Source organism: Apteryx mantelli, chromosome 1 (genome assembly GCF_036417845.1).
Source record: "Apteryx mantelli isolate bAptMan1 chromosome 1, bAptMan1.hap1, whole genome shotgun sequence".
Taxonomy (NCBI): domain Eukaryota; kingdom Metazoa; phylum Chordata; class Aves; order Apterygiformes; family Apterygidae; genus Apteryx; species Apteryx mantelli.
Genome location: NC_089978.1, coordinates 1828607 through 1852436, shown reverse-complemented (window position 1 = coordinate 1852436; position 23830 = coordinate 1828607). Strand labels below are relative to the sequence as shown.

At 56.6% G+C, this 23830-nt stretch overlaps 2 protein-coding genes across 5 annotated transcripts in view; one reads left to right on the top strand and one right to left on the bottom strand.

Annotated features, from left to right (window-relative positions):
- Nucleotides 1–9338, bottom strand: part of NUP98 (nucleoporin 98 and 96 precursor) — a 38032-nt gene extending 28694 nt beyond the window's left edge. For 2 of the 3 annotated variants that reach the window (XM_067304767.1, XM_067304899.1), the window contains exons 1-7: nucleotides 9237–9338; nucleotides 5300–5400; nucleotides 4379–4480; nucleotides 4080–4259; nucleotides 3231–3370; nucleotides 2044–2151; nucleotides 1211–1394 (exon numbers count right to left, since the gene is read on the bottom strand). In XM_067304767.1, the coding sequence (XP_067160868.1) occupies nucleotides 1211–1394; nucleotides 2044–2151; nucleotides 3231–3370; nucleotides 4080–4259; nucleotides 4379–4480; nucleotides 5300–5372 (787 nt within the window). In that variant the 5' untranslated portion in view covers nucleotides 5373–5400; nucleotides 9237–9338. Of the gene's footprint in view, nucleotides 1–1210; nucleotides 1395–2043; nucleotides 2152–3230; nucleotides 3371–4079; nucleotides 4260–4378; nucleotides 4481–5299; nucleotides 5401–8008; nucleotides 8305–9236 lie in introns of those variants that run through there. The other variant, XM_067304830.1, reaches the window with a different exon arrangement.
- Nucleotides 9339–10148: 810 nt separating this feature from the next.
- On the top strand, nucleotides 10149–22544 carry PGAP2 (post-GPI attachment to proteins 2). 2 transcript variants are annotated; one of them, XM_067304566.1, is made up of 6 exons: nucleotides 10149–10224; nucleotides 12244–12418; nucleotides 14130–14382; nucleotides 16737–16831; nucleotides 21706–21814; nucleotides 21992–22544. In XM_067304566.1, exons 2-6 carry the CDS (start codon nucleotides 12254–12256, stop codon nucleotides 22120–22122), a joined length of 753 nt encoding a protein of 250 aa, XP_067160667.1. In that variant the 5' UTR covers nucleotides 10149–10224; nucleotides 12244–12253; the 3' UTR covers nucleotides 22123–22544. The 2 variants fall into 2 exon arrangements, with proteins under 2 accessions (XP_067160667.1, XP_067160605.1); XM_067304504.1 differs by having other exon boundaries at nucleotides 16737–16843.
- Nucleotides 22545–23830: the final 1286 nt, after the last annotated feature.

The following is a 23830-nucleotide window of genomic DNA, read 5'->3' as shown; positions in this document are numbered from 1 at the left end:
TTCCCCAAAGGGAAAAGAGCTATTTATGTGCGATGGGGTAAAAATGGCACACACACGTACTAGAACTTCTGTTCTTGCTTTCACAACTGTCATCAGTGTCTCTGCAGGGCTTGGTGCTTTCTTTGGAGTTAAATGCAAGAGAAATACACAAAGTCCAACAAGACCGTCACGCTGGGCAGTCCACTTATTTTAATGAACCCTACTGTTGCGAAGTGCAGAGATTTATGGTCACCTGTATGTTGATCTTACCCAAAGAGAGCAGCTTAGCTCAACCCGCAAGGGCCTCAAGCAAGCCCAAAGATTAAACCTAGCAATGCCTATCATTAAGGACAGGCCCACTTCTGACCTAAGACAGGTGTTTAACTGCTATAAGAAAGGCTGTACTGTGCTTTTACTGCGTGCTGTAGGATTTTGATCTTCTGTTCACAGTCTCTAATTCCACATAAATACAAATATCCACCTACATTCAGGTTTGCAGCAGAAGTTAATTTTCACACTTAAATAGAATGTGTTTCATCTTCTCAGCAACATTTGTTTCACACTAAGTTCAAAAAGGTCCACTAACTGTTTAGTTCAACTGGCCTGCAACTACCAGACATGCAAGTATTTTCGTAAAACACAAGTTAGTTATTTCACACTTGGCGTTTACTCTTGGTCCAAGGACACCAAGATGGACAGTGTGAAACCAAGATGGCCCAACATTTAACAGGTTTGCATTCTAACCCTGATCTACTTGTGAAAAAAGTTCCTGGCAAAGTCTAATCAGGCCACTAGAAATTAACAGGTCCACTTCCAGGGAATTTATGCCCACTCTCATTAGTGGTGGAATCTAGACTTCACCTTTAGGCAACCGATTCTATCACTCTAGCAAACAGTAACGACCTTCTAATGGTTGTACTTCAAAGGGTTGTACTGGCTCACACAACCTGGCTGACTTTCCTGGAAAGCCAGATGCACTAATGAACTGTTTTCCAGCACATCTTCAGGGATGCAGAGGATGTGTACAACTACTAAATACTAAGTAAACAGAGATCTCTATAGCAGAGAACCTCATTGCTGAATGTTGGTAATACAACTAGACAAATTATGAGTTCAGACCAGCGTTTTCTCACTTTATTAGTGAATTTTAAATAGCTTTAACGGAATATTTGCATTTGTAAGAATAAAGAATATCCAGCAACAGTAAAGACAGCAGACAGGCAGTACTTACTAGTTCCAAAAGCAGTTTTATTCTGTCCGTATGAAAAGCCTGTATTAGTGGTAGAGGAGCCAAAAAGTCCTGTAGCTGTGCTTGATGTAGCAGTAGAAGACCCAAACAAGCCTGCAGCTGCTCCGGCTCCTACTGGATTTGAGGGCCCCTTCCTATTTGCCTGGTAGTCTTCTAAACGAAGTTCCTAGTAAAGGAAAACCCAGTTCTCTTTACCCATTCTTTTTATATGGAATAAGGTTAGAACAGTGTCATTAGCATGTTTACATAAAATTTAAGTTTACTCCAAGATGAAAGTACCAAGAAAAACTGTAACATTAAAAAAAAGGGGGGGGGGCCACTGTAAACAGGACCTAAATTTAGAGGTACTGCTGCAGTTCATATTTGGGCTTAGATTTTAGTTCTAAGAGCTTTTTCAGATCTTTTCATTAGAAGGCCTCTTCTGAAATATCAAACAAGTTAACAGAAAGGCTTCAGGGTTAGATCTTTGGAAACATTAGTTTATATTCAAGAGCTGTGAGTTTTGGCTGTGATATTATCACAGCAATGCAGGATAGCTCCTAACAGGAGCTCTCTCTCCCAGAATGTGTTGAAATAAAACTTCAAGTCTTCAGGAAGTGCAGCGTTAAGCATTTAAAAGCAAACCCAACTAATATAATGATGCATGAAGCGTTTTACTTGGTGCTGCCTCTACTCTGCGAGTGATGCAGATATTCAGTATTGTACTCATATTAATGAGCCCAGAAGGTGCTTATTACAGCCTAAAAAAGCCCTGCTAAAACAATGCTAATTAACAGTCAAGCAAGACAAACGCGTTTAAATACTTATTGACTGACCTCAAGGGATTTGCTTTCATACTCCTTCATAGCAGTAATGCACTGGTGCTTGGTACTGATGTTAGTGCTAACTCCAGATTTTACCATAGTATCTGAGCCAGTTGGTGGCTGCAAGAGAAGAGGTTAAGATAGCAAGTTTGAAATCCACATAGGTTTTCATTAACACGGTTAGTATTCTCCTATCGGATACTGTTAAAGCCTAAATTTAGTACAGGAACAGTTTTAGCATTATCCGTACAGCTGTGATCTCACCCAGTGATGAAGCATTTTCAATGGCAATCCACAGTGGAATTTACCCTAGTAACACCCAGTTAACAACTTTAAAAATAGTTTACCTAAGTTTGTGATACAAATCCTCCAGCTATTCAGGGATTTTATCATCCCTAACATCTTTTTTTACTATCCTGTGGAGAAGTATACACCAATGCCCTCTGAGAGCCTGTTCAAGTTGGTCATCACAATTCTGTCCACACCCAGGAATGACAAGCAGAAAGTCTCTATCTGATAAATCAGCTCACGCAAGTCTCAGCCCTCCTTGTTTCTCGACTGAACAAGTATTTCAGAAAAAGAATCCCTCTCCGTCAGTCATTAGTTACCCCATTTCCGCGACAGCTCCTTTTCCAAGCCATCCTTCACTTTCAACTGCCAAAGAACCTTCAAGTTTTGTTATTCTACCCTTTCTTAAAGGGAACTCATACAGAAAACACATAGGGAACAGGTCTTCAAATTTCAGTTTACCTTTCCAGATCCAGGCTAACTTAGGAGAATTACATTTATTTTGACTCACACTCCAAAATGGCTTTAGGCCCTGTTGCTATTAGATTTATTTAACCTTGATCACATTGAATTCTGTAGTACTTCCAGCCTTCTTGAGAAGGCTCAGTTTTAAGAGCTGGTTTACAGTTGCATTAAAGCTGAAGCGGTAAGTTTGACAAGTCTAGATAGAGCGCTGCTTCATGGTGTTTGAGAAGCCTGTCAAATTCAGAACAAAGAACTCTACTACTTTCGAATTAATTATACATCTTATTTCCACTGCAACAGTTCTACTAATGGGCATGTTTTCAAGCAATTTTAGAGCACTGCACAGCTGCATATGAATTAACTGTAGAGTAGTTTACACAGAAAACTGCAAAATTTAACGTTTCCTATAAAAACAGGTTAGATTAAGAAAGAAAAAGAAAACTTACATTAAACTTAATAGTGGTGCCAGTTGGAGCAGCAGTAAAACTAGTTGGGCCAAAAAGAGAGCCAGATGTACTCCCAAAAGGGTTGGAGGTAGTGTTAGTGGTTCCAAAGAGACCTCCACTGCTGGTACTAGTTCCAAAGTCTAAAAGAAGAAAAAAAAAAAGAAAGAAAACACCAACCTAGAGCCAAACTCCAAATATTCTATTCAAATGAGAGAATAGCTGGGAAATGAAAGAAACTGCTACTAAAAATTTATAGCAGGGCAGGAAACCTACAGCAGAATGCTACATTAGCAGACTGTAGAGGATTGCCCTCTAATTCATCACCTTGGGGAGCACTAGAATAACCACCGCAGCCAGTTCCACTCTGCTCCTGACAACATTGCTAAGAAAATGATGTGTATACAGGGAATCAGTGAGATTTCTTTCCTCTTTGCAGAAGGGTCTGCAAGTCGTTGCTTCTGCTTCAGGGAATTACAGTAGAATTTAAGAGGCATTTCAAACATCCTAGTGCCAGAAGCAAGCCAACCGTAACTGCTCTACAACAGCAGAATAAAAAGCTAGAATGAAACGGACCCAAAGGACATTTAAGAATAGGAAATGCTGGCTGATTACCATTTTCAACTTACTTTAAAATTCACGTCTAGAATCGTAGCTACCGATTTGGTAGCATATTGGTTCAGTTTTGGATACTGTGGATGACAGCAAGTATCGTCAATATATCCTTCAGGGACAAGGCGGGGAGGGACCCACCTTAACACTTGTGTCAAATCCACACATGTATCCAAAGCTCTGCGCTCTTCAATCAAAGAAAATAAGCAGTACTCAAAGAAACGCAGCAGTTTTACTCACTTCCAAACCCAGCTGGCTTATTCTGTGCAAATGCATTGTTTTGAGAGGAGAAGAGACCTCCGCCAGTGCTGGTGGTTCCAAACAAGCTGTTTGACGTTCCAGTTGACGTTCCAAACCCAAAGCCAGTGCTTGTGGAGGAGGTGGCTGGTTGATTAAATGTAGTCGAACCAAATAATCCTCCTGAACACAGAAACAGACTATTAATCATTTGCAAAGATTGTTTAGCTTTTCTTTTTTCTGTTTAGTAACATCCCTCTTTCAGTATTGTATTCTGCACTACAACCGTAACACAGCAATACCTGGTTTTGTCTGCGTGCTCCCAAAGAGGCCTCCAGTATTATTGTTCGACCCAAAGGCTGATGTTCCAAATGCTCCTCCACTTGTAGTACCAAAGCCAGCATCTGAGACACAGCATTACAGTTTAGATGAAAGCGTATTTTAAACATGCCTGCTAGGAACTAAACATTGTTACCGTCTTTTGAACCTTCGAAAAGGAGTCTGCACGCAATTATACATCTCAGACTCATGTACCTAAGTGTTATATTTAATATTTATACAGCTCTTAAAGCAAAAGGCTACAACGGTTAGCATCAGCTGTTGCTACAGAGCATAAAGACACTCAATTCTGCTAATCTGCAAGATCTCCATGACTAATTACAGCACTCAAAAGTTGGTTTTTATACCTATGTTTGGGAACAAGATTAAGAAGAACAAATAGATACTGTAAATACCACAGCAAACTTTCAGCCATTAGAGCAGACTATAAATCAATGCATGTACCCCATTTATTAAGGGGGAAACACAGTAATTGTGTTATAGCTCCAGAAAAAAAACTTCAACTGCATGCTTTTTCCTTCCATGTCTTCCCAATGTATCCCAGTCCTGATTGAAAGAATCTTCTCCCCCAGGACTGCCTTCATCTAAGCATATGAGTTTCCACTCCTTTTATGAAGGAAAGTTTCACTGACTGCAGAATTCTGGTATCTACCCAAATTAAAAGCTTGTGTTAGTAGAGGAGCCTAAGACTGCTGAACCCAATTCACAAGTCTGTTTCCTATCACTGCAAAGCAAGTGAGTTGGACACCCTAGCGATATTCCAGTTCTGTCACACCCAAATAATCACCCCGTCTATTTGATTCTTTAGCTGCACCTCTAAGAAAAAAAATAAAAATACTATGTACTGAAAAAAGTCACGCTACAAGCTTAGAAGCATTACTTACTTTGTCCAAAAGTTGAAGTTGTCCCAAAGCCAGTGCTGCCTCCAAACGGAGTTCCAAAGGATTTGTTAAACATTTTCAGGATGTGTTAGTTTTTTCTAAACCTAGAAAAATGAATTCAGCATTTATATAAAGCTTACTTTGAAAAGTCATTTTTCGTCTTCCTCACTGTTGATGTAAGCAATCTAATTTGAGTACTTAAAGCATAATGTGCATGAAAGCAAGATTTAAGTTCATGCAGATAGTCAGAATTCTAAATTATACAAGAACACTAATACTTTAGTAGCATCACAGAACCTCAGCATCCTTAAAACAATCCTTGCAAAATCAGTCAGGAAGCTAAGCCAAGTAAAATATTAGCTGACTAATACCACATCTCAGTAATATCAGAGGTAGTGGATACTGTGATACTGTTCCCACCATTCTGCTAACAGTCTGACAGGGGCCTGTTTCCATGAGCTTGGAGTATAAGAGTTTTACACATATCAAGATTTCATCACAAGTTGCTGTACTTCCACGAGGAAGCCACTGAGTTTCTTTTCCCTTGGCTACAGAGAATTTTTTTTTCTGTTTACAGGAAGAGACAGTAAAAATCAATTTTGCCAGTGGTGTCTGGATCTCCCAAGCATCAGCAGAACGGAGGTCTCACTGGCAGCATGTCATGGGGATGGGAGGTAACTGCAGACACATCAATAGAGGAGAACTGCAATTTTAGCCACAACCCTCTATGATGGACTGGAGCTACAGTTTGTTACATTTGTCTTTCCTGTCACCTTAACACTCATGTTTGCTCAGTCACCTGTGTGCCTGAAAGACCACCCCACTAAAACACTCCTTTAAGAACACACACAAGGACCTGCATTGTACAACGGCTGTTTCTGTGACGCTCCCAAGACCTTCCACGACCAATTTTCTGTTAAATCCTACCCGCCAACTACTTTAAACAAGACACAAGAAATGAAGGAAGTGCACTGCATAGGTATTACAGGAACACACCTTCCATCAACTTTTGATTTATCGCTCACAGACTACCAGAATTTTCTTACTGCCACTAAAGAACTTAAAAAGCCTTTGCCTTTTAGAAAGTTTTACACTGTTTATGCAGAGACCCAATTTACCCTTACAACACCTACTGATTTATTCGCAGACACATTTAGTAATGCTACCTCGCTCCAATCTCTTTTTCAAGTGCAGACACAATGTAATACCTTTTTCAACACTATCAAGCTAAGAAAAAAACCACACAATAGATCGTCAACCATGATCTAGTCAGCACAATCTGTAGCCTTTTCCTGTATCAGGGCTAACAGATGTTTTTAATTACTCCACCATTGAAAATACCAGTATTATCTAGGAAAGTTTTCACTGTTGGTAGCATTAGTTAAGCTACAGCAGTGCAGAACTACTGTATTTTCCCCACAGAAAAATGTGAAACATGGCCAATACCAAGAATGTTTAAAGTACTACTCATTACTGGATTAGGATAATTGTTTAATACAATTACACTAATCTTCAGCATTTCAGCTTTTTGAAAAAATCCTTCAAGTTTCTCAGGAGTCTTAACATCTAGGATGGCAATAAACTGCTTGGAAGTATTCTCTGCTCACCAGCAACTTAAATAAAACTCTGAAAATGACACCTTTACCTATCCCCAGATTAGACAGCTTCTCTATAGCCCACTTATTCTAACTACTTTTATATCCTTCTAATAAAAGGAAGCATGCACCACAGAGCACTCAATTACTCCAGTGTAAGTCACTAAATCCATCTGCCTGCTCATGAAATTAGGCGTGTTCTGCAAAACACTGTCTGTAGCCTGTTTCTGGTGAAATGATTTCCTAAAAACCTATACCACCTTCTGGGAATAGCCAAGTCTAGATTTTGAGCAGCCACTGGTGCCCATCGTACTTTTGCAGCATCCCAATACTAGTGGAGACTAAAACAGTTAAGAACAAAACAGTATCCAACTCTTATATCAAACAGTAACCAAGAAGATATTTTGGGTAATCATCAACTATTCAAAACACTAGTAAATCCAACAGTATGGTGAAATTTTGTAGTGTTAAGACTCTTTCCACTCGCACATATAAGGCCTTACTCACTTCATTATATAACGTAAGTAAAATGATTGTGGGATAAGTAAGAAAAAACTCATTTGAAGAAGTATTAGAAAACTCTCAGACTAAAATTGGCCTCCTGGAACAGAGCACTGCTTGTCACAAAATATGATCCCTTCCACGGGATGCAAGGTAATGCTATATCTCAAAGCGTATTAGAATTCTTCCTAACTTCCTCTCCCAAAGCTTCGGCATTCTGCACAATCTCCCAAGTGCAGGTCCAATTCTTCCATAAGCACATTCCCACTGTGGTGCCAAGGCCATCGTGTTTTGCTATCTAGCAGAATCTAGATTCGGACAGTGGGACAAAATGCAGGGCCACGTCCTCTCTGTTTCTTCAAAAATCTAAACTTCTCTGTTCTACCAAAACCGTGTGTAGCTTCCAAGAACATTCATCATCCCCCCCACCTATCTCCCAAAACTTCAAATTTAATGCATTCTCCATCTGTTAATTATGTGATTACATCTCCTTTTATGATGCCTAAAAAAGATTCTACCTATTATTCTTCACTTCTAAGATGCAAATTATCTGGATTCCCAAGCTGAGTGCACTCTAACACCTTGAATTTTACATCCACCTCAAATGCATTCTTACCTGTTTCTCTACACTTTGTTTTTGCTTCACAAAAACCCTCTGCTTTCAGTCTTCCCCTTATTTATGCCATTAATTTTTCAAAACCAAACATATTGAGGATTGTTTAATATCAAATTCTCTTTATGCTTCCTCAAATTCCTTCTGAAATAACTTTCTAAACAGCAAACAAGCTTCAAAAACATTCAGGTTTCCCACTTGCTTTGAAACTTCCTCATTCTCCCTCGGCACCTCCTCTTCCTTAATTATTGACTCTCAGAATCTCAGGTTTGACAAGCTACCACAAAAATATAGCTCAATCTTCATTAAGTTACTAATGCCTTGGATAGCTAACTACTATGTAGCACCTTTAATATTACTAACCTAGGTCAGTGGCATGGGAACACCCTATAGAGACAACTGTCTCTCTATCGCGCATTTAAAATACAGCACTGAACAAATCTACTCTGAGCTGTTCCACGAAAGCATATTTGAAGTAGAAGCACAAGTAGTATCCAAAAAGCGAAAAACAACAAAAGTAGCATTAGTAAGAGGAGATTTTTTTCCAAAATACTTCTCTTCCATTTGCTAGACACACAAATCAAGTCCCGCACCCTATTCAACTCTCAACTGAAGGACAGCGATTCCCTCACTCCTACTGAGGAAAAGGGCTTTAATTATAGTTCTACGGCAGCATAACATTGGTCTCAAACCACGTGCAAAAAAAGCCTCAACTAAGACATCCGAACAGGATTTAGAGTGAATAACGTGTTAACGTATTTGCGGTCACACTCCGAGATATCCATCGCGTTAAGACCCTGGAAACAGGGCTGCACCTACGCGACAGAGTTTATAAGCAACATGACAGACGTGCAGCAGCGCCGAGGACAGAGCGCTCGGCTGCCCCCCGCGCCCCACGCCGCGGCCGCCCCGACGGACTCCCGCACCGCCGCCAATTCTTACGCCACAGGCGGCGCAGCCCAGCACGGGCCGGCCCCGCCACCCGCGGGGAGCGCGGAGCCGAACCGGCGGCAAAAGTCACCCCGCAGCCGGGCGGCCAGGCCCCTTCCCCGGCGGAGGCGGCGCGACGGCCGCTGCCCCGCGCAACGGGCCCTGCCCGCCGCGGCTCCACACGCGGCCCCGACGCCACCGCCGCCCCGGCCCTGCCCCCTCCCCCCCCGCCGCGCTCCGGCGCCGCCCAACAAAGGCCGCGGGGCGCCGCCGCTCGGCCCCGGCCGCCCCCGGTGCTCACCGCGGGCGCGGGCCGCCGAAGGGCCGGGGGAAAGGGAGCGTCGGGCCGCGCCGCGCCGCCCGGGCCGCGCCGGGCCTCGCCTCGCCTCGCCTCTCCCGCGCCGCCGCCGTCGCCTGCCGCCGCCTCACAGGGGGGAGGGAATCTGCGTCACACTCCGCTCCGCGCGCCTCCCAGCCGCCCCTGCGCCGCGGCGCGCGCCGCTCCCGCCTGCCCCCATTGGCCGGCCCCGCCCCCGCGCCCCCGCCGCCCATTGGCTGCCGCGCTTTGAAAGCGAGGTGGCCCCCCCACCCTCGGAGGAAAGGGGGGGCTGCTGCTCTCTGATTGGCTGCAAGGACGCGCCGCGTCCCGGGCGACCCGAGCGCGGATTGGCCCAGCCCAGGGAGGGGGAAGGGCTGCTACTGCGGAAGGGTCCAGAACGGCCGCACCGCCGGGCTACCCTACATCCGGGGCGTTGGGAGGGGGGGCGGGACTTCACCCCGCCTGGCCAACCCGGCAGCGCCGGGCCGCCTCCATCTTGAGACGCAGAGGGCGGGGCCGAGCGCCTTAAAGGGGCCGCGCGGAAGCACATGCTCCGCGGGGGGGGGAGGGGGCGGCCGATGAGGGGCGCCGGGGGCGGGGGTCGCCGTGGGGGGGGGGGGGGGGGCGCATCATGGACCGGACCCGGGCCTGCAGCGCCCCCGCAGGCCTCAGCCCCGTAGCGTCGCCGTTGGGGCCGCCCCAGCGCCCTTAACCCCGAGCCCCCAGCCCCATGGCGTCCCCCGTGGGGCCGCGGCCGTGGGGCCGGGGGAGCTTGTGGGGCCGAGGCCGCCGCACGGGGAGGAAGAGGAGGGAGGGGGCGGTGCGGGCGGGCCGGGCCCGGCCCCGGGGAGGGCAGGAAGAGGCGGGCGATGGCGGGAGGAGGAGGAGGACAACGAGGAGGAAGGGGAGGAGTGGCGGCGGCACGGGGGGACATGGAGCAGTGCGGCGGGGACTGAGCCGTGTCGGGCCGGTGGGTGCCGAGCGGCCGCGCGTGGGGGGGGGCCGGGGGCTGGGGGTGGGGGGTCACTGGGAGGAGTGGGGAGCTGTGGGGGATCACTGGGAGGAGTGGGGAGCCGGGGGGGGGTCACTGGGAGGACTGGGGAGCTGTGGGGGATCACTGGGAGGAGTGGGGAGCCGGGAGGGGTCACTGGGAGGACTGGGGAGCTGTGGGGGATCACTGGGAGGAGTGGGGAGCCGGGGGGGTGACTGGGAGGAGTGGGGAGCCGAGGGGGGTCAGTGGGAGGAGTGGGGAGCCGGGGGGGATCACTGGGGGGAGTGGGGAGCCGGGGGGGATCACTGGGGGGAGCGGGGAGCCGGGGGGGGATCACTGGGAGGGCTGGGGAGCTGTGGGGGATCACTGGGAGGAGTGGGGAGCCGAGGGGGGTCACTGGGAGGATTGGGGAGCTTGGGGGGTCACTGGGGGGAGTGGGGAGCTGGGAGGGGGGTCAGTGGGAGAAGTGGGTAGCCGGGGGGGGTCACTGGGAGGAGTGGGTAGCCGAGGGTGGTCACTGGGAGGAGTGGGTAGCCGAGGGGGATCACTGGGAGGAGTGGGGAGCCGGGGGGGATCACTGGGGGGAGTGGGGAGCTGGGGGGGATCACTGGGAGGAGTGGGGAGCTGGGGGAGGTCACTGGGAGGGCTGGGGAGCTGGGAGGGGTCACTGGGAGGAGTGGGGAGCCGAGGGGGGGTCACTGGGAGGAGTGGGGAGCCGGGGGGGATCACTGGGAGGAGTGGGGAGCTGGGGGAGGTCACTGGGAGGGCTGGGGAGCTGGGAGGGGTCACTGGGAGGAGTGGGGAGCCGAGGGGGGTCACTGGGAGGAGTGGGGAGCCGAGGGGGGGTCACTGGGAGGATTGGGGAGCCGGGGGGGGATCACTGGGAGGGCTGGGGAGCTGGGAGGGGTCACTGGGAGGAGTGGGGAGCCGAGGGGGGGTCACTGGGAGGATTGGGGAGCCGGGGGGGATCACTGGGGGGAGTGGGGAGCTGGGGGAGGTCACTGGGAGGGCTGGGGAGCTGTGGGGGATCACTGGGAGGAGTGGGGAGCCGGGGGGGATCACTGGGAGGGCTGGGGAGCTGGGAGGGGTCACTGGGAGGAGTGGGGAGCCAGGGGGTGACTGGGGAGCTGGGGGGGGGGTCACTGGGAGGACTGGGGAGCCGGGGGGGATCACTGGGGGGAGTGGGGAGCCGGGGGGGATCACTGGGGGGAGTGGGGAGCCGAGGGGGGTCACTGGGAGGGCTGGGGAGCCGAGGGGGGGTCACTGGGAGGAGTGGGGAGCTGGGGGAGGTCACTGGGAGGGCTGGGGAGCTGGGAGGGGTCACTGGGAGGAGTGGGGAGCCGAGGGTGGGTCACTGGGAGGATTGGGGAGCCGGGGGGGGATCACTGGGAGGGCTGGGGAGCTGGGAGGGGTCACTGGGAGGAGTGGGGAGCCGAGGGGGGGTCACTGGGAGGAGTGGGGAGCCGGGGGGGATCACTGGGGGGAGTGGGGAGCTGGGGGAGGTCACTGGGAGGGCTGGGGAGCTGTGGGGGATCACTGGGAGGAGTGGGGAGCCGGGGGGGATCACTGGGAGGATTGGGGAGCCGGGAGGGGTCACTGGGAGGAGTGGGGAGCCAGGGGGTGACTGGGAGGAGTGGGGAGCCAGGGGGTGACTGGGGAGCTGGGGGGGGGGTCACTGGGAGGACTGCGGACCCGGGGGGGGGTCACTGGGGCTGTGCACTAACGCGCTGTGCGGCAGCAGCAGCGGTGGCTCCGTCGCGGAAGGGGCCGGATAAAAGGTCCCCGGCCCGAAAGAGCTCACATGTCCTTCCGGCCCCGTCGGCTCCGCCATGCGGAGCAGGACGCAGCCCCGGGTCTGCGCCGCGGCCGGACGCGGGGGCCAAAGGCGCCGCCGCCTGTAGCCCTTGTCTCCTGCTAACGGCTGCGTCCGTCCGTCTCTCCATCCCGGGGGCTGTTTGGACGCAGGGTCCCCATCCGACACCCGCTTGTTATTTTCAGGTCCGTCAACATGTTCCAGGTACCGCTGCCCCTGGACCGCGACGGGATCCTCTTCCGGCTCCGTTTCACCACGCTGGCCGTTGGCACCGTGTTTTGCCCGCTGTTCGGGTTCCTCTTCTGCGTGATCTGGTCTCTGCTGTTCCATTTCCAGGCGACGACGGCGACCCACTGCGGGGTAAGCGGCTCTCGCCCCCAAAACGCGAAAGCCTGCAAAGGTCACGGCTGCTGGGCTGGGGCAGCCGGCGAGTCCGGCATGGCGGGAATACCTCTCTTGCTCCGGCCTTTCCCACCCGACGCATGGGAAATAATAATGACTATAGTAAAGGATAGAACTGGTGAAGGTGCAGATAAATACGTTGTCTCGTGGAAGAGTTAGCCCAGCTTTTGGAAAAGGAATCCCTCTCGGATCCACTGGAGCTCCTTGGAGGAGTCACAGGCACGTTCCTGGGGGAGGTCTGGTTGAGAGGGCCCACTCGGATCTCCAGAAGGCTTCGGATCGGATTCCTCGCCAAGGCTCTCAAGCAGCCGTGGCGCAAGCGGGAGAGTCTTTGCCTGGACGAGCACCTAGTGAAAAGGCAGGGATGGAGGGCAGGAGCAGGTGGTCGGTTCTCACAGCGGCAGGAGGTGGCCCCAGGGTTCCGCGGTGGTCCGTGGTCTTCCTTGTGCCCGTACGCAGCGGGGTGGCGCAGGCTGGTGGCGACGGCAAGGCGCTGGAGCAGGAAGGGTGACCCAGGCTGTCGGGGCCTTACAAAGCTGAGTGACCGAGCAACCAAACGCCAGAGCGGTTCAGCGTAGAGAAATAAGTGATGTGCGTGTGGACAGGCGCTCCTGACCTCCGGTACAAAGAGGCGAGCTCCGAGCTGACCACCGCTGCTCCGCAGTGAGGTCTCGGAGAGTGACAGGCATTCCCATGAAACTTCCGCTCGCTGCTCAGGAGTAGTTGGGAAAAGTAAATCGAAGCGCGGGAGTCATTAGGAAAGGAGTGGAGCGGAGCAGGCAGCGTTGACGCCGATGTCGGCCCGTGGCCGAGACGCGTGTTGAGCAGCGCGTGCGGGTCTGTCCCCTCCTCCCAGATGGCTCTATGGGAGCAGTACGGAGGAGAGCGGCAAGGATGCTCAGGGGTGTCGCACAGGGATGATGAAGTGAGCAAGGATCCTTCAGCGTCAAATGGGAAGAGGTGATGAGGTAGGAGAGGCAGGAGAGAGACCTCTGAAGTCATCATGGCTGGCCTGGAGAGGGCCGACAGGGATCCACTGTTCACCAGGGTCGGAGCTGGAGGATGCCGTATGGCAGCGGCAGGTTCCCAGTGACCAGACAGGAACTGGCTCCTCACACACGCAGTGGTGCATCTGTGGACTGTCTGCCCACAGGAGACCGTGGGTGCACGGCTCTACCTGGGTGCCGGGAGACCAAACGAGATCACCGAAGAGTAATCCAGCGTGGATTACCTGTTACGTAGCCATCGCAGCCGGCTCGGGAAGTCCCCGAGCTCTGAAGCGTTGAGGCTGGGAGTTTATTCTGGGGCTGCATCGCTAATGCTTCTCCTGCTCTTACGTTCCTCCCCGAACAGCCCTTTTGCTCGCTGTTCCTATCGGTTTTCCCCGCGAGGGATGGGTTCACAGGACCGCGTGCCCTTCTCTCCTCTCTCTCCAAGCTGCCCCTGCTGCTTCCCGAGGCTGGCCGAGGATCCCGCACCCCGGCCGGTGCTGGAGACCACGTGCTGGGCTAGATGGACCTTGGGGCTGAACCAGAACCGCCGCCCTGTTGCGTTTCCCGGCTTGGGAAATGGGAATAAAACCGACCTTGGCGGTCGTTTCAGCATGTCGGATTGCTGCGCGTGCGCTGGTCCGTGCCCCCTTCCCCACCGGCTGCCGTCTTTCCTCCAGGTCCCCAACTACCTCCCCTCCATCAGCGCCGCCATCGGGGGCGAGACCCCGCAGCGTTACGTCTGGCGGCTCTGCATCGGCCTCCACTCGGCGCCCCGCTTCCTGGTGGCGATCGCCTACTGGAACCACTACCAGAGCTGCCGCTGCACGCACCCCTGCTACCTGCGGCTCTGCCACTTCAACCTGCTGCTCAACCTGCTCGAGAACTTTGCCCTCCTCATCCTCACCTACGTGTCCTCCTCTGAAAACTATGGTAGGTGTCTCTTGCCGCGCTCCGCGCTGACCGGCTTGCCGGCGGCTTTGCCCGCGGTTGCCGACGCTTTGCGGAGTTCGGCTTCGCGAGAATGTTTTGGAAGTGGTCAGTTTGGAGGAAAAAAAATCAGTAAAAATAAATAAGTTCTACTTAAAGTAATGTTTACACGTCAAAATTATACCCACAGTGCGCAGATAGAAGTTTTCTTCCTGAAACTCTTGGTTGCTGTTAATTGGCCCAAACCACAGGCTGAATTTTTGTATCGAGCCTGAAATCAGAATTTAGTGCTTGGTTCCTGCTTCTGTGCTGAGACCGTGCTTAACACTCCTTGTCGCAGCTGGGTGTACCGAGGAAAATTAGTGCCCGTTCCTGCTTTTAGCCAAGCTTTGGCTCAGAACTGGCTTCCAGCCGATGCTCCGTTCTGGCAGCCTATAAAATATCCTCGCGCGAAATTGCCTGGGTGAAATTTCCCGTGTTGATCTCCAGGCGAATTAGATTTTTTTTGAGGTTCAAAATCACAGCGTGCAAAATACGATCGTGACGGGCTGGGAAATGCTCCCGCGTGGTGTCGCCTGCGATGAGATTAAGTGGAGGCGAGGACGCCCGGCAGCTGTTCGGTCCTCGGCTGCGGGAAGGCTCTGCAGGGCTTTGAGAGGACTCCAGCCGGCGAGCCAGCAAGGGGAGCTGTTGCAGAGGAAACAACCCCGCTGCTAGGACTTGCTAGCGGGATCGTTGTGTGACGGCCGATATCGCCCTCCGGTTTGGTGCCGCTGGTGAATCCTGTGTCCGGCGCTGGGCACCGTGCTCTGAGGGTGCAGGCAGAGTCTCACCAGGAGGAGGCCAAGCAGAGCCGTGAGAAGAAAGGTCGAAGCCGAGGAGCAGCGTCGAGGAGCAGCGTCTGCTCCCCACGGAGGAGGGGTGAGGTGGGGCGCAGGAATGCGGCCGCTTTTGGGCTTAGCGGAGTATCTTTGTACCCACGGCGGAGGAGGAGACCAGGTATCAGGGAGCCTTTCCATTGCTTAGAGCAGCAAACTACCGGCACGGGCTACAGCCCCATCGCTGGGGCTCTCCAGGAGCGCTGGGAAAACACTGTGGGGTTGAGCAGATCCTGTCCTGGCACAGGGGACCAACCGGATGATTTCCGAGGCTCCTCCAGCCCTCCTCCAGCTCTGGGACATCAGCGCGGGGTTTTGCCCTCGAAGCCCAGGCCGGAGCAGTGCGGACGTTGTCCTGGTTTCCTGCGCAGCGGATGTTTGGAGATGCTGCACCTCCCGCGCCAAATGGCCGGGCCGTCGTGGGATAACGGCACCCTCCAGGCTGGCGCGGCAGACCTGGCTGACCAGGTCTTCGTCGGCCGGCCCGTTCGCTTTCGGGCTCCGGTGTGAAGAACAGAGTCCGAGGACCTGCCCTAGCCTTCGGCATCTCAGGTTCCTAGGGAAAGTCTCAGACCTTAGCTGCAGCCTCGGATGAGGACGGGCTCAGCTTGATCATCTTTTGCAGGACACTGCGCATGTCTTCACAGCTAACAGCTGCTTTTACGGTCTCTCCTTGCCACGGTCTGTTGTCTCCTTCCCCCGAAGCTGGGGGCGAAGGGAGGGAAGCGCCGCCCCTTGCAGCGCAGTAGGGTGTCCTGGCGGTTGCTGCAGCTTGTGGACTCGGTTCCTGGAGAAAAAGCTGGGAAATTCTTTTCTGAAATAGAAGCGCTCTCTTAAAAACAACTCGCCTGAAGCTGCACGGGCTTCGCGAGCGGCTTTGGGGTCTCTGGAATTACTCTGGTCTAGGGCTGTTCCGGCCAGCTGCATTTCCAGCCTGATCCCAAATCCACTTAAGCTCAGTGATGCGCAAGAGGGCCTTGGTGTTAATGACGCGGGTAGGTAATGCAGGAGGCCGGACGGTGGTCCCTTCTCCTTCCTGGACTGACTCACTCTGCAGACCACTCTCTGTGCCTCGGTTTCCCCATCCCTGGAGCCCTAGTGATGGTGCTGGCCGGCTTTCGAGGGTGCCGGAGGTTTACACCTCCGAGGTTGTCACGCAGTTGAGCCTCTTAGGCCAGGTGCCAGGGCAGATAACGCCCCTCGGGCACCTTTGGGAGAAGCCTCCTAGGGCGCTTTATGCCCGCTGAGAAGCCAACATCCCATTCCTGCTCCTGCTTTACCGCACCTATGAGCAGCATGTCGTTAAAGCCGTTCCCCGTCTCGGCGCGGGGACGGGTGGCGTGGAGCCGTGCTGCCGTCGGCTCCTCCAAAGCCTCCGGGTCCTCGGTCTTCCGCTTGGAGTCTCTCCTCTTCCCCTTGTGCTCTTGGCTCCTTTCCATGCCCTGTTTTAACAGGAAACCTCTTGTCTTGTCGGTTCAGCAATCCACGAGAACGCCTTCGTCGTCTTCATCACGTCGGCGCTGGGCCACATGCTGCTGACGTGCGTCCTGTGGAGAATGACTAAGAAACACACAGTAAGTCCCGAGGTACAGCACCTTCGCTTTCTTCTCCGCGCACCGCGCTCCCGGCTCTCCGCTGGCCGTGCCGGGGCTTCGCCTGCCTCTCGCTCCCGAAGCAAGCGCAGCCGGGCGGTAAAACGGTCCCGGCACTGGGTGAAAGCGGCTCGAGGGAATTGCGGCCGCCAAAAGTCACGGTTTGACCCAGTTTACGGAAGCAAACCGGGGAAGAACGGTTTAATTTTCTGTTTCGCCTCGAGCTGGCGTTCGAAGTACCGCCCTGCGGACGTGGTTTGCCGGCCCCGCTCCCTCGCCTGGCGGTGCCCGTTTCTGAGCCGAAACGGTGCCAGGGAATGGTGAACTTGCCGGTCCTGCAGCCAGTGGGCAGCGTCAGCCCCTTTCCTCCGGGAACGGCGGTGCCTGGAGCAGTGGCGGCTCTTGTGCCGGTCTCGAGCCCGGGCGGCTGCTGGCCTGTTCCAGGCTAGCTGGGAAAGCGGCTCCTGGCGGCCGTGTTGGCCGTGGGTGGCCCCAGGAAAGGGATTCCGGAAAATCCTGGGAAGCCTCTCCTGGGCGAGGAGCAGGGGCCCTGGCGGCTGCGGAGTTCACTGCTCACGGGCACCGCCAGCCCGGCGGGGTCACTGGTGCCAGTTCAGCAAGGTCACTGGTTCCTGGTGCCAGCCCACCTGGGTTACTGGTTCCTGGTGCCAGCCCAGCTGGGTTACTGGTGCCAGCCCAGTGGGGTTATTGGTTACTGGTACCAGCCTTGCTGAGTTACTGGTCACTGGCACCACCAGCCCAGCTGAGTTACTGGTACCAGCCTGGCTGAGTTACTGGTTACTGGCAGCACCAGCCTGGCTGAGTTACTGGTCACTGGCACCACCAGCCCAGCTGAGTTACTGGTACCAGCCTGGCTGAGTTACTGGTTACTGGCAGCACCAGCCTGGCTGAGTTACTGGTACCAGCGTGGCGGAGTTACTGGTTACTGGCACCACCAGCCCAGCTGAGTTACTGGTACCAGCGCGGCTGAGTTACTGGTTACTGGCACCACCAGTCCAGCTGAGTTACTGGTACCAGCGCGGCGGAGTTACTGGTTACTGGCACCACCAGCCCAGCTGAGTTACTGGTACCAGCGCGGCTGAGTTACTGGTTACTGGCACCACCAGTCCAGCTGAGTTACTGGTACCAGCGCGGCGGAGTTACTGGTTACTGGCACCACCAGTCCAGCTGAGTTACTGGTACCAGCGCGGCGGAGTTACTGGTTACTGGCACCACCAGCCCAGCTGAGTTACTGGTACCAGCGCGGCTGAGTTACTGGTTACTGGCACCACCAGCCCAGCTGAGTTACTGGTACCAGCGCGGCTGAGTTACTGGTTACTGGCACCACCAGTCCAGCTGAGTTACTGGTACCAGCCAGTCGCCTGGTGCCCGGGGCTCTGCTCCACCGAACGCGTTCCCCGGGGACGCGGGGGCAGAGCGCAGACGGCCCGCGCTGTGAGTCGGGCTGACGGCGTGCGCTGCCCAGGGCGTCATGGCTCTCCCGCCGGCAGCCTTTCTTCCCTGAGCTTTTTCCTTTTTGCTTGTCCTTTTTTTTCTTTGCAAGCCGTCTAAACCTCTGCAGCTCCCGGTCCCGGCGCCGCAGCCCGGACGCCACCTCCCCGAGCGGCAGGAACCGCCGGCAGCGTTTTTCTGCACGGCGTTGCGGAGCACCAGGAGACGCTCGAGCCCCGCGCCGCTTCCGCACCCCCCCTCGCCCGGCCCGGCCCGTCCTGTCCCGCCAGCCGCGCGCTGCCTCTGCCCCTGCGTTTTTCGCGCGCGGGGAAGGCGCGAGGCGGCCCCCGGCGCATCCGCACCCCCTTGACAGGAATCGGTCTTGCGAAAGCCTCGCGGCTCCGCGGCGCGGGTGTTGCAACCGCCCTTCTGCAAGGGCAGGAAGGTGCTGAGCAACTTGCTCGTAATGGGGAAGCAGAAACAGTTTCCAGCTGCAAGGTTGCAAGTGCTGAGCCGAAAGGAAAATAAAGCTCCGCGGGAGGGAAGGAGGAGAAAGCGGGCCGAGAGGAGGAGGAGGAGGAGGAGGAGGGGAAGGGGCAAAGCGGAGCAAAGCGTTTGGGGGGGAAAAAACAACGTAACTGGAGAGCTTCCAGCCTGACCGCAGCAGCCTGGAGCCGCCTGCAAGTCTCTGTGCTTGCAAACGGCTGCGCTGGCTTCGCCCCTCTCTGCCGAGCAGCTCCACGGCCGCCTGCATCCCTTAAACCCTTCCTTCCAAAGCCGCCCTGGACACCGAGAAAGCGAGCGGTGCTGCGAGGCAGCCCGGTTTTGTTTCTTGTTTGCAAACAGGTTTCTCCTCCCTGCCGGCGGCACCGGAGGGCGCCTTGCCGCCGGGAGGCGCAGGGTTGATCCCCAGCTGCTTCGGCTAGAGCCGGGGGGGAAAACAGCACCTGAAAGCAGCTGCGAGGCTTAAAACCTCCTCCGCGGCATGGTGCGAACCTCCGCGGGTCCCCAAACCCCCGCGGTTTCGCCCCAGCCCGCCGCGCTGACACCCGGCGCACAGGCTAGCAGCGGCGGCGCTGGCGGTGGTCGCCTCGCCTGAGCCCTCTATAAATATCCCCGCGCCGCGCTCGGGCTCGTGCTCGCCTTCGCCTTGGCCGCAGCAGAGCCAGAAAGGCGCTCGAGGGCGAGGCGGGCTGCGGGGCGGCACGTACGTAGCCTGGCGCTGCTGCCGCCCCCCGCCACGGACGTCTCCGCCGGCAGCTGTGGCGCCCGGGAAGTGCCGGCAAGCGTGCAGCTCCTCTTGCGTTTTGCAGCTCCTCTTGTGTTTTGCAGCTCTCGTCGCGTTTTGCAGTTCTTGCATTTTGCAGCTCTCGTCACGTTTTGCAGCTATCGGTGCATGTTGCATCAGCGTAACTTTGCCAGGGAGGCGCAGGCACCCTGGGCTGCCGCCGCCGCCGCCGCCGCTTTCTCCTCTTCTCCCCCCGCTTCTCTGGCTCCTCGCCGCCGGCTCACCTTTGCGCGCGTGGGAAACGTGCTGCAGCTCAAACCCTGCAGGCTGCCGGACTAAATATATTTTGCCTGCGGTTTTTCTGGGCCAGACGTGCACGCAGCTCCGCGTGCCGGCTCTGCGGGGGAGCCTGCGAAACGCCGGAGCGGCTCGCGGGGGCCCTAGGACTCTCCTGCCGGGACCGTCTCGCTGCTGGCTCCGGCGCTGCCAGCCCGGTGGCCCCAGCAGGGAGAGTCTGAGGCCTGCTGAGCTCGGTGCACCTGTGCTGGGCAGCCGGGGCCGTCGTGGCGGGCACAGGGTGAGCAAACGCCGAGGTTTCTCAGCTGCTGCTGGCGCACAACCTGCTGCCGTTCACTGCTTGTCTGCAAAGACTTTTCTGCGGGGCGTCCTGGGCGCGCTTTTCTGCCTGCCGGGACTATCTCGTGCCACCACCGCTCGGGCGCTGGCCCGTGACGTGGGGCATGTGAGTCACTGTCGCCCCTTCCCGCGGCCCCCAGCTTCGCGGGGGATCCCGGTGCCGGCCCCTCCGGCGAGCCGGCCGCGCGCGGGGAGGAGGAAGCCCTTGCCGAGCCGGGAGGAGAGCGGCGTGCCGCCGCAGGCACGCTCCGCCGTGGAGTCCGAGAGGGCTCGGCTGCCTTCCGGCGTCAGCCTTTGGAAGCCCCTGGCGAGGAGTTTGGCGCTGCCTTGAGTCTCCCGCAAGCAGCAGCAGGCCTGCACGGCTTGGATCTGGCGACCGGAGCAGCTGAGCCAGTGCGCGGTGCAGTGCAGCCCATGCAGCACCATGCCATATGGTGCAGCACGATGCCATACGGTGCAGCGCAGTGCAGTGCCCTACATTGCAGCACAGGGTCCATGCAGTGCTGTGCAGTGCCATGCAGTGCTGTACGGTGCCATAAGCACAGTGCAGCGCCCTGCAGCGCGGTACGGGCCGTGCGGCGCAGTGCCGTGCTGCGTGGTGTCGTATGGTGCCGTACAGCGCCGCGAGGGCGATGCGGTGCCCTACGATGCAGGACGGGGCCGCGCGGTGCAGCACCGTGCTCTACAGCGCCGTAAGCGTACCGCTGCCCTAAAACGCAGGACGGGGCCACGTGGTGCAGCGCGGTGCGATGCAGCGCGGTGCAATGCAGTGCCATGCAATGCGGTGCAGATCGATGCAGCATGGTGCCGTGCAGCGCAGTGCAGAGTGATGCAGCACGGTGCCATGCAGCGCGGGGCAGGGCAGCTCGGGGCAGCGCCGGAGAGCACAGAGCCGCCGCTCGCCTCGCCGGGAGACGAGCGGGGCACTGCCGTTGCTTTCGTTTCCGCCGCCGCAGGCTCGTGGGCAAAAAAACAAGGTTGTTTGGTGACCTGCTTTTCCGGTGTGAAACTTTACATAATGGTTGGGGCCCCGCGGCGCTTCCGTCCCGCTCCTGGGCACCGCTGCGGGGGCGCTGGGGCCGCCGGCCGCTCGCGAGCCGAGCCGGGGAAGCGCCTGGCCGAGCGCTCCCGCGGGGACGGAGGTGGTCCGACGCCAGGCCGCCCTTCCTCCCCGGGCTTTCCTCGCCCGGAGGCAGCGGCGGCGTAACGGAAAGTGTGACGGGATGCTTTGAATTTTCCTCCCGCTCGGCGATCCCCGAAACCAGGGGGGGCAGGGGGGAGGTTTTTGCCTCACGTGAAACGTCAGGCGCCAGGGAAATCCCCCCTCCTGCTCGGCAGCAGGAATAACGGCCCCCGTCACGCCGGCTGTGGCCGGGACGCGGGTCCTGCGCCGGGCACAGAGCACGAGCCGTCCCCGCCGGCGGGGTCCCGGCTCGTCCCCCTCCGTGCACGCCGTGCGGGGCGTCCCGGCTCGTCCCCCCCTCCCCACCCCGTGCCCGCTGCAGCGTGGTCACCACCGGGGCCTTTGGCTCTCTTGCAGGAGCGCAAGTCCTACAAGTGGAAGCAGCTGCTCTTCTTCTTCACCTTTGTCACCTTCGCCTTTGCCGTGTGCGTCTACTTCCACCACAACTGGTACTGCAGCCCCGGAGGTGAGCGGTCCCGGATGGGGGGGGTCTGTCCTTCTCCTCTGGGCTGCGCGGACGGCGTTGCGGCGCGGTGATGGTCCTCTGCCCCACGTCCTTGCAGCCCATGGAGGAGGCATCACCGCCTTGACCTTGGTGGTGCCCGGTTGGGCTTTCCACTAACCTGTCCTTTCCCCTTCCCAGTTTACACCGTCTTCGCTTTCCTGGAGTACCTGGTGGTGCTCTCCAACATGGCCTTCCACATGACCGCCTTCTGGGACTTCGGCAACAAGGAGCTGGTGGTGAGCTCCGCCGTGGAGGACAAGCACTTCTAGCCGGACCCCGCGGCAGCCTGGCCCCGGCGCCCCGCTCTGCCCGTGCCGCGTGCCCGTCCCGGCCGGTTTGGGGAGGAAGAGGGGAGGCTGGTGGTCCCCTCGCAGATGTGCCGGCCGCTTCCCGCGGCGCTGGTCGGAGAGCCGCCCCGGGAATGGGGATGCTGGTGGTGAGCTTGGTGCCGGGACGGCGTTCGGAGGGCGCGCGGCGCCCGGGCGCGGAGCAGCCGTCCCCCGCGGCTGCGTGGGGACGGAGGGCTGGGGCCCCGGCGTGCCGGAGCGGGGCCGGGTGCGCGCCTGCATCCGCGCGCGAATCCGGGCTGGCGGACGTCCCCCCTGCCTGCATGCTCGTGTGGCGTTTTGCCGTGGGACCGTGTACTTCCACTGGTTTTGAGGGGGCAATAAAGCACTGGATATTTTTGTGACGTGGGATGATGCGGATCCTGCTCCTTGGGGCTGGGGACGTGGGATGTGGATCCTGGTCCCTGGGGCTGGGGATGTGGGGTTGCAGATCCTGCCTCTTGGGGCTGGGGATGGGGGATGTGGATCCTGGTCCCTGGTGCTGGGGATGTGGGATGCGGATCCCGCTCCCTGGTGCTGGGGATGTGGGACGTGGATCCTGGTGACTGGAGCTGGGGACATGAATGCGTATCCCACTCTCTGAGGCTGGGGACATGGGACATGGATCCCGGTCTCTGGTGCTAGGGATGTGGGATGCGGATCCTGCTTTCTGGGGCTGGGGACATGGATGCATATCCCACTCTCTGGGGCTGGGGACATGGGACACGGATCCCGGTCCCTGGTGCTGGGGATGTGGGATGCAGATCCCGCTTTCTGGGGCTGGGGACATGGATGCAGATCCTGGTGCAGGGTTGGGGATGTGGATGCAGATCCTGGTCACTGGAGCTGAGGACGTGGGTCGTGGATCACGATCCCTGGTACGGGGGATGTGGGATGCGGATCCCGCTCCCTGGGGCTGGGGACATGGCTGCAGATCCCGGTGCAGGGCTGGGGACGCGGATCCCGGGGACGAGGTGAGGCTGGGAAAGGGCTTGCCGGGGCGAGGCGGGCGGACGGGCGGGAGCTCGCTGGGAGCGGCGCTGCGCACCCGGCGCTTCCCGGGCTGATTTCACCGCGCAGCTGGCCGGGACCCTCCGCCCGGCCCCGGGGACTGCGGACTCGGCTCCGGACGCTCCTGGGCTGGGCCGGGCCTGGAGCTCTCCGCATCCCGCCCTGGATCGCCGCGCTTGGCCGGCGGGAAGCCCCGGCTGTGGCTCCAGGGACGATGAGGGGCCGCGTGCAATGTCCCTGCGTCCACCCCTGCCATGTCCCCACGTCCACCTCTGCCTTGTCCCCTGCCCTCTCCCAGGTCTCTGTGTCCACCCCTGCCATGTCCCCTGCCCATTCCTGCCATGTGCCTGTGTCACCGTGTCCCCCCGTCATGTCCCTGTGCCACCCCATGTCCTTGCATCCACCCCTGCCATGTCCCTGTAACCACCCCTGCCATGTCCCCATGCCACCCTATGTCCCCATGTCCACTGCTGCCATGTCCCTGTGCCACCCCCATGTCCCCCTGCCACCCCTGCAATGTCCCCATGTCCACCTCTGCCTTGTCCCCTGCCCACCCCTGCAATGTCCCCGTGCCACCCCCATGCCCCAGTGCCACCGCACATCCCCGTGCCACCTCTTCCACGTCCCCTGCCCACCCCTG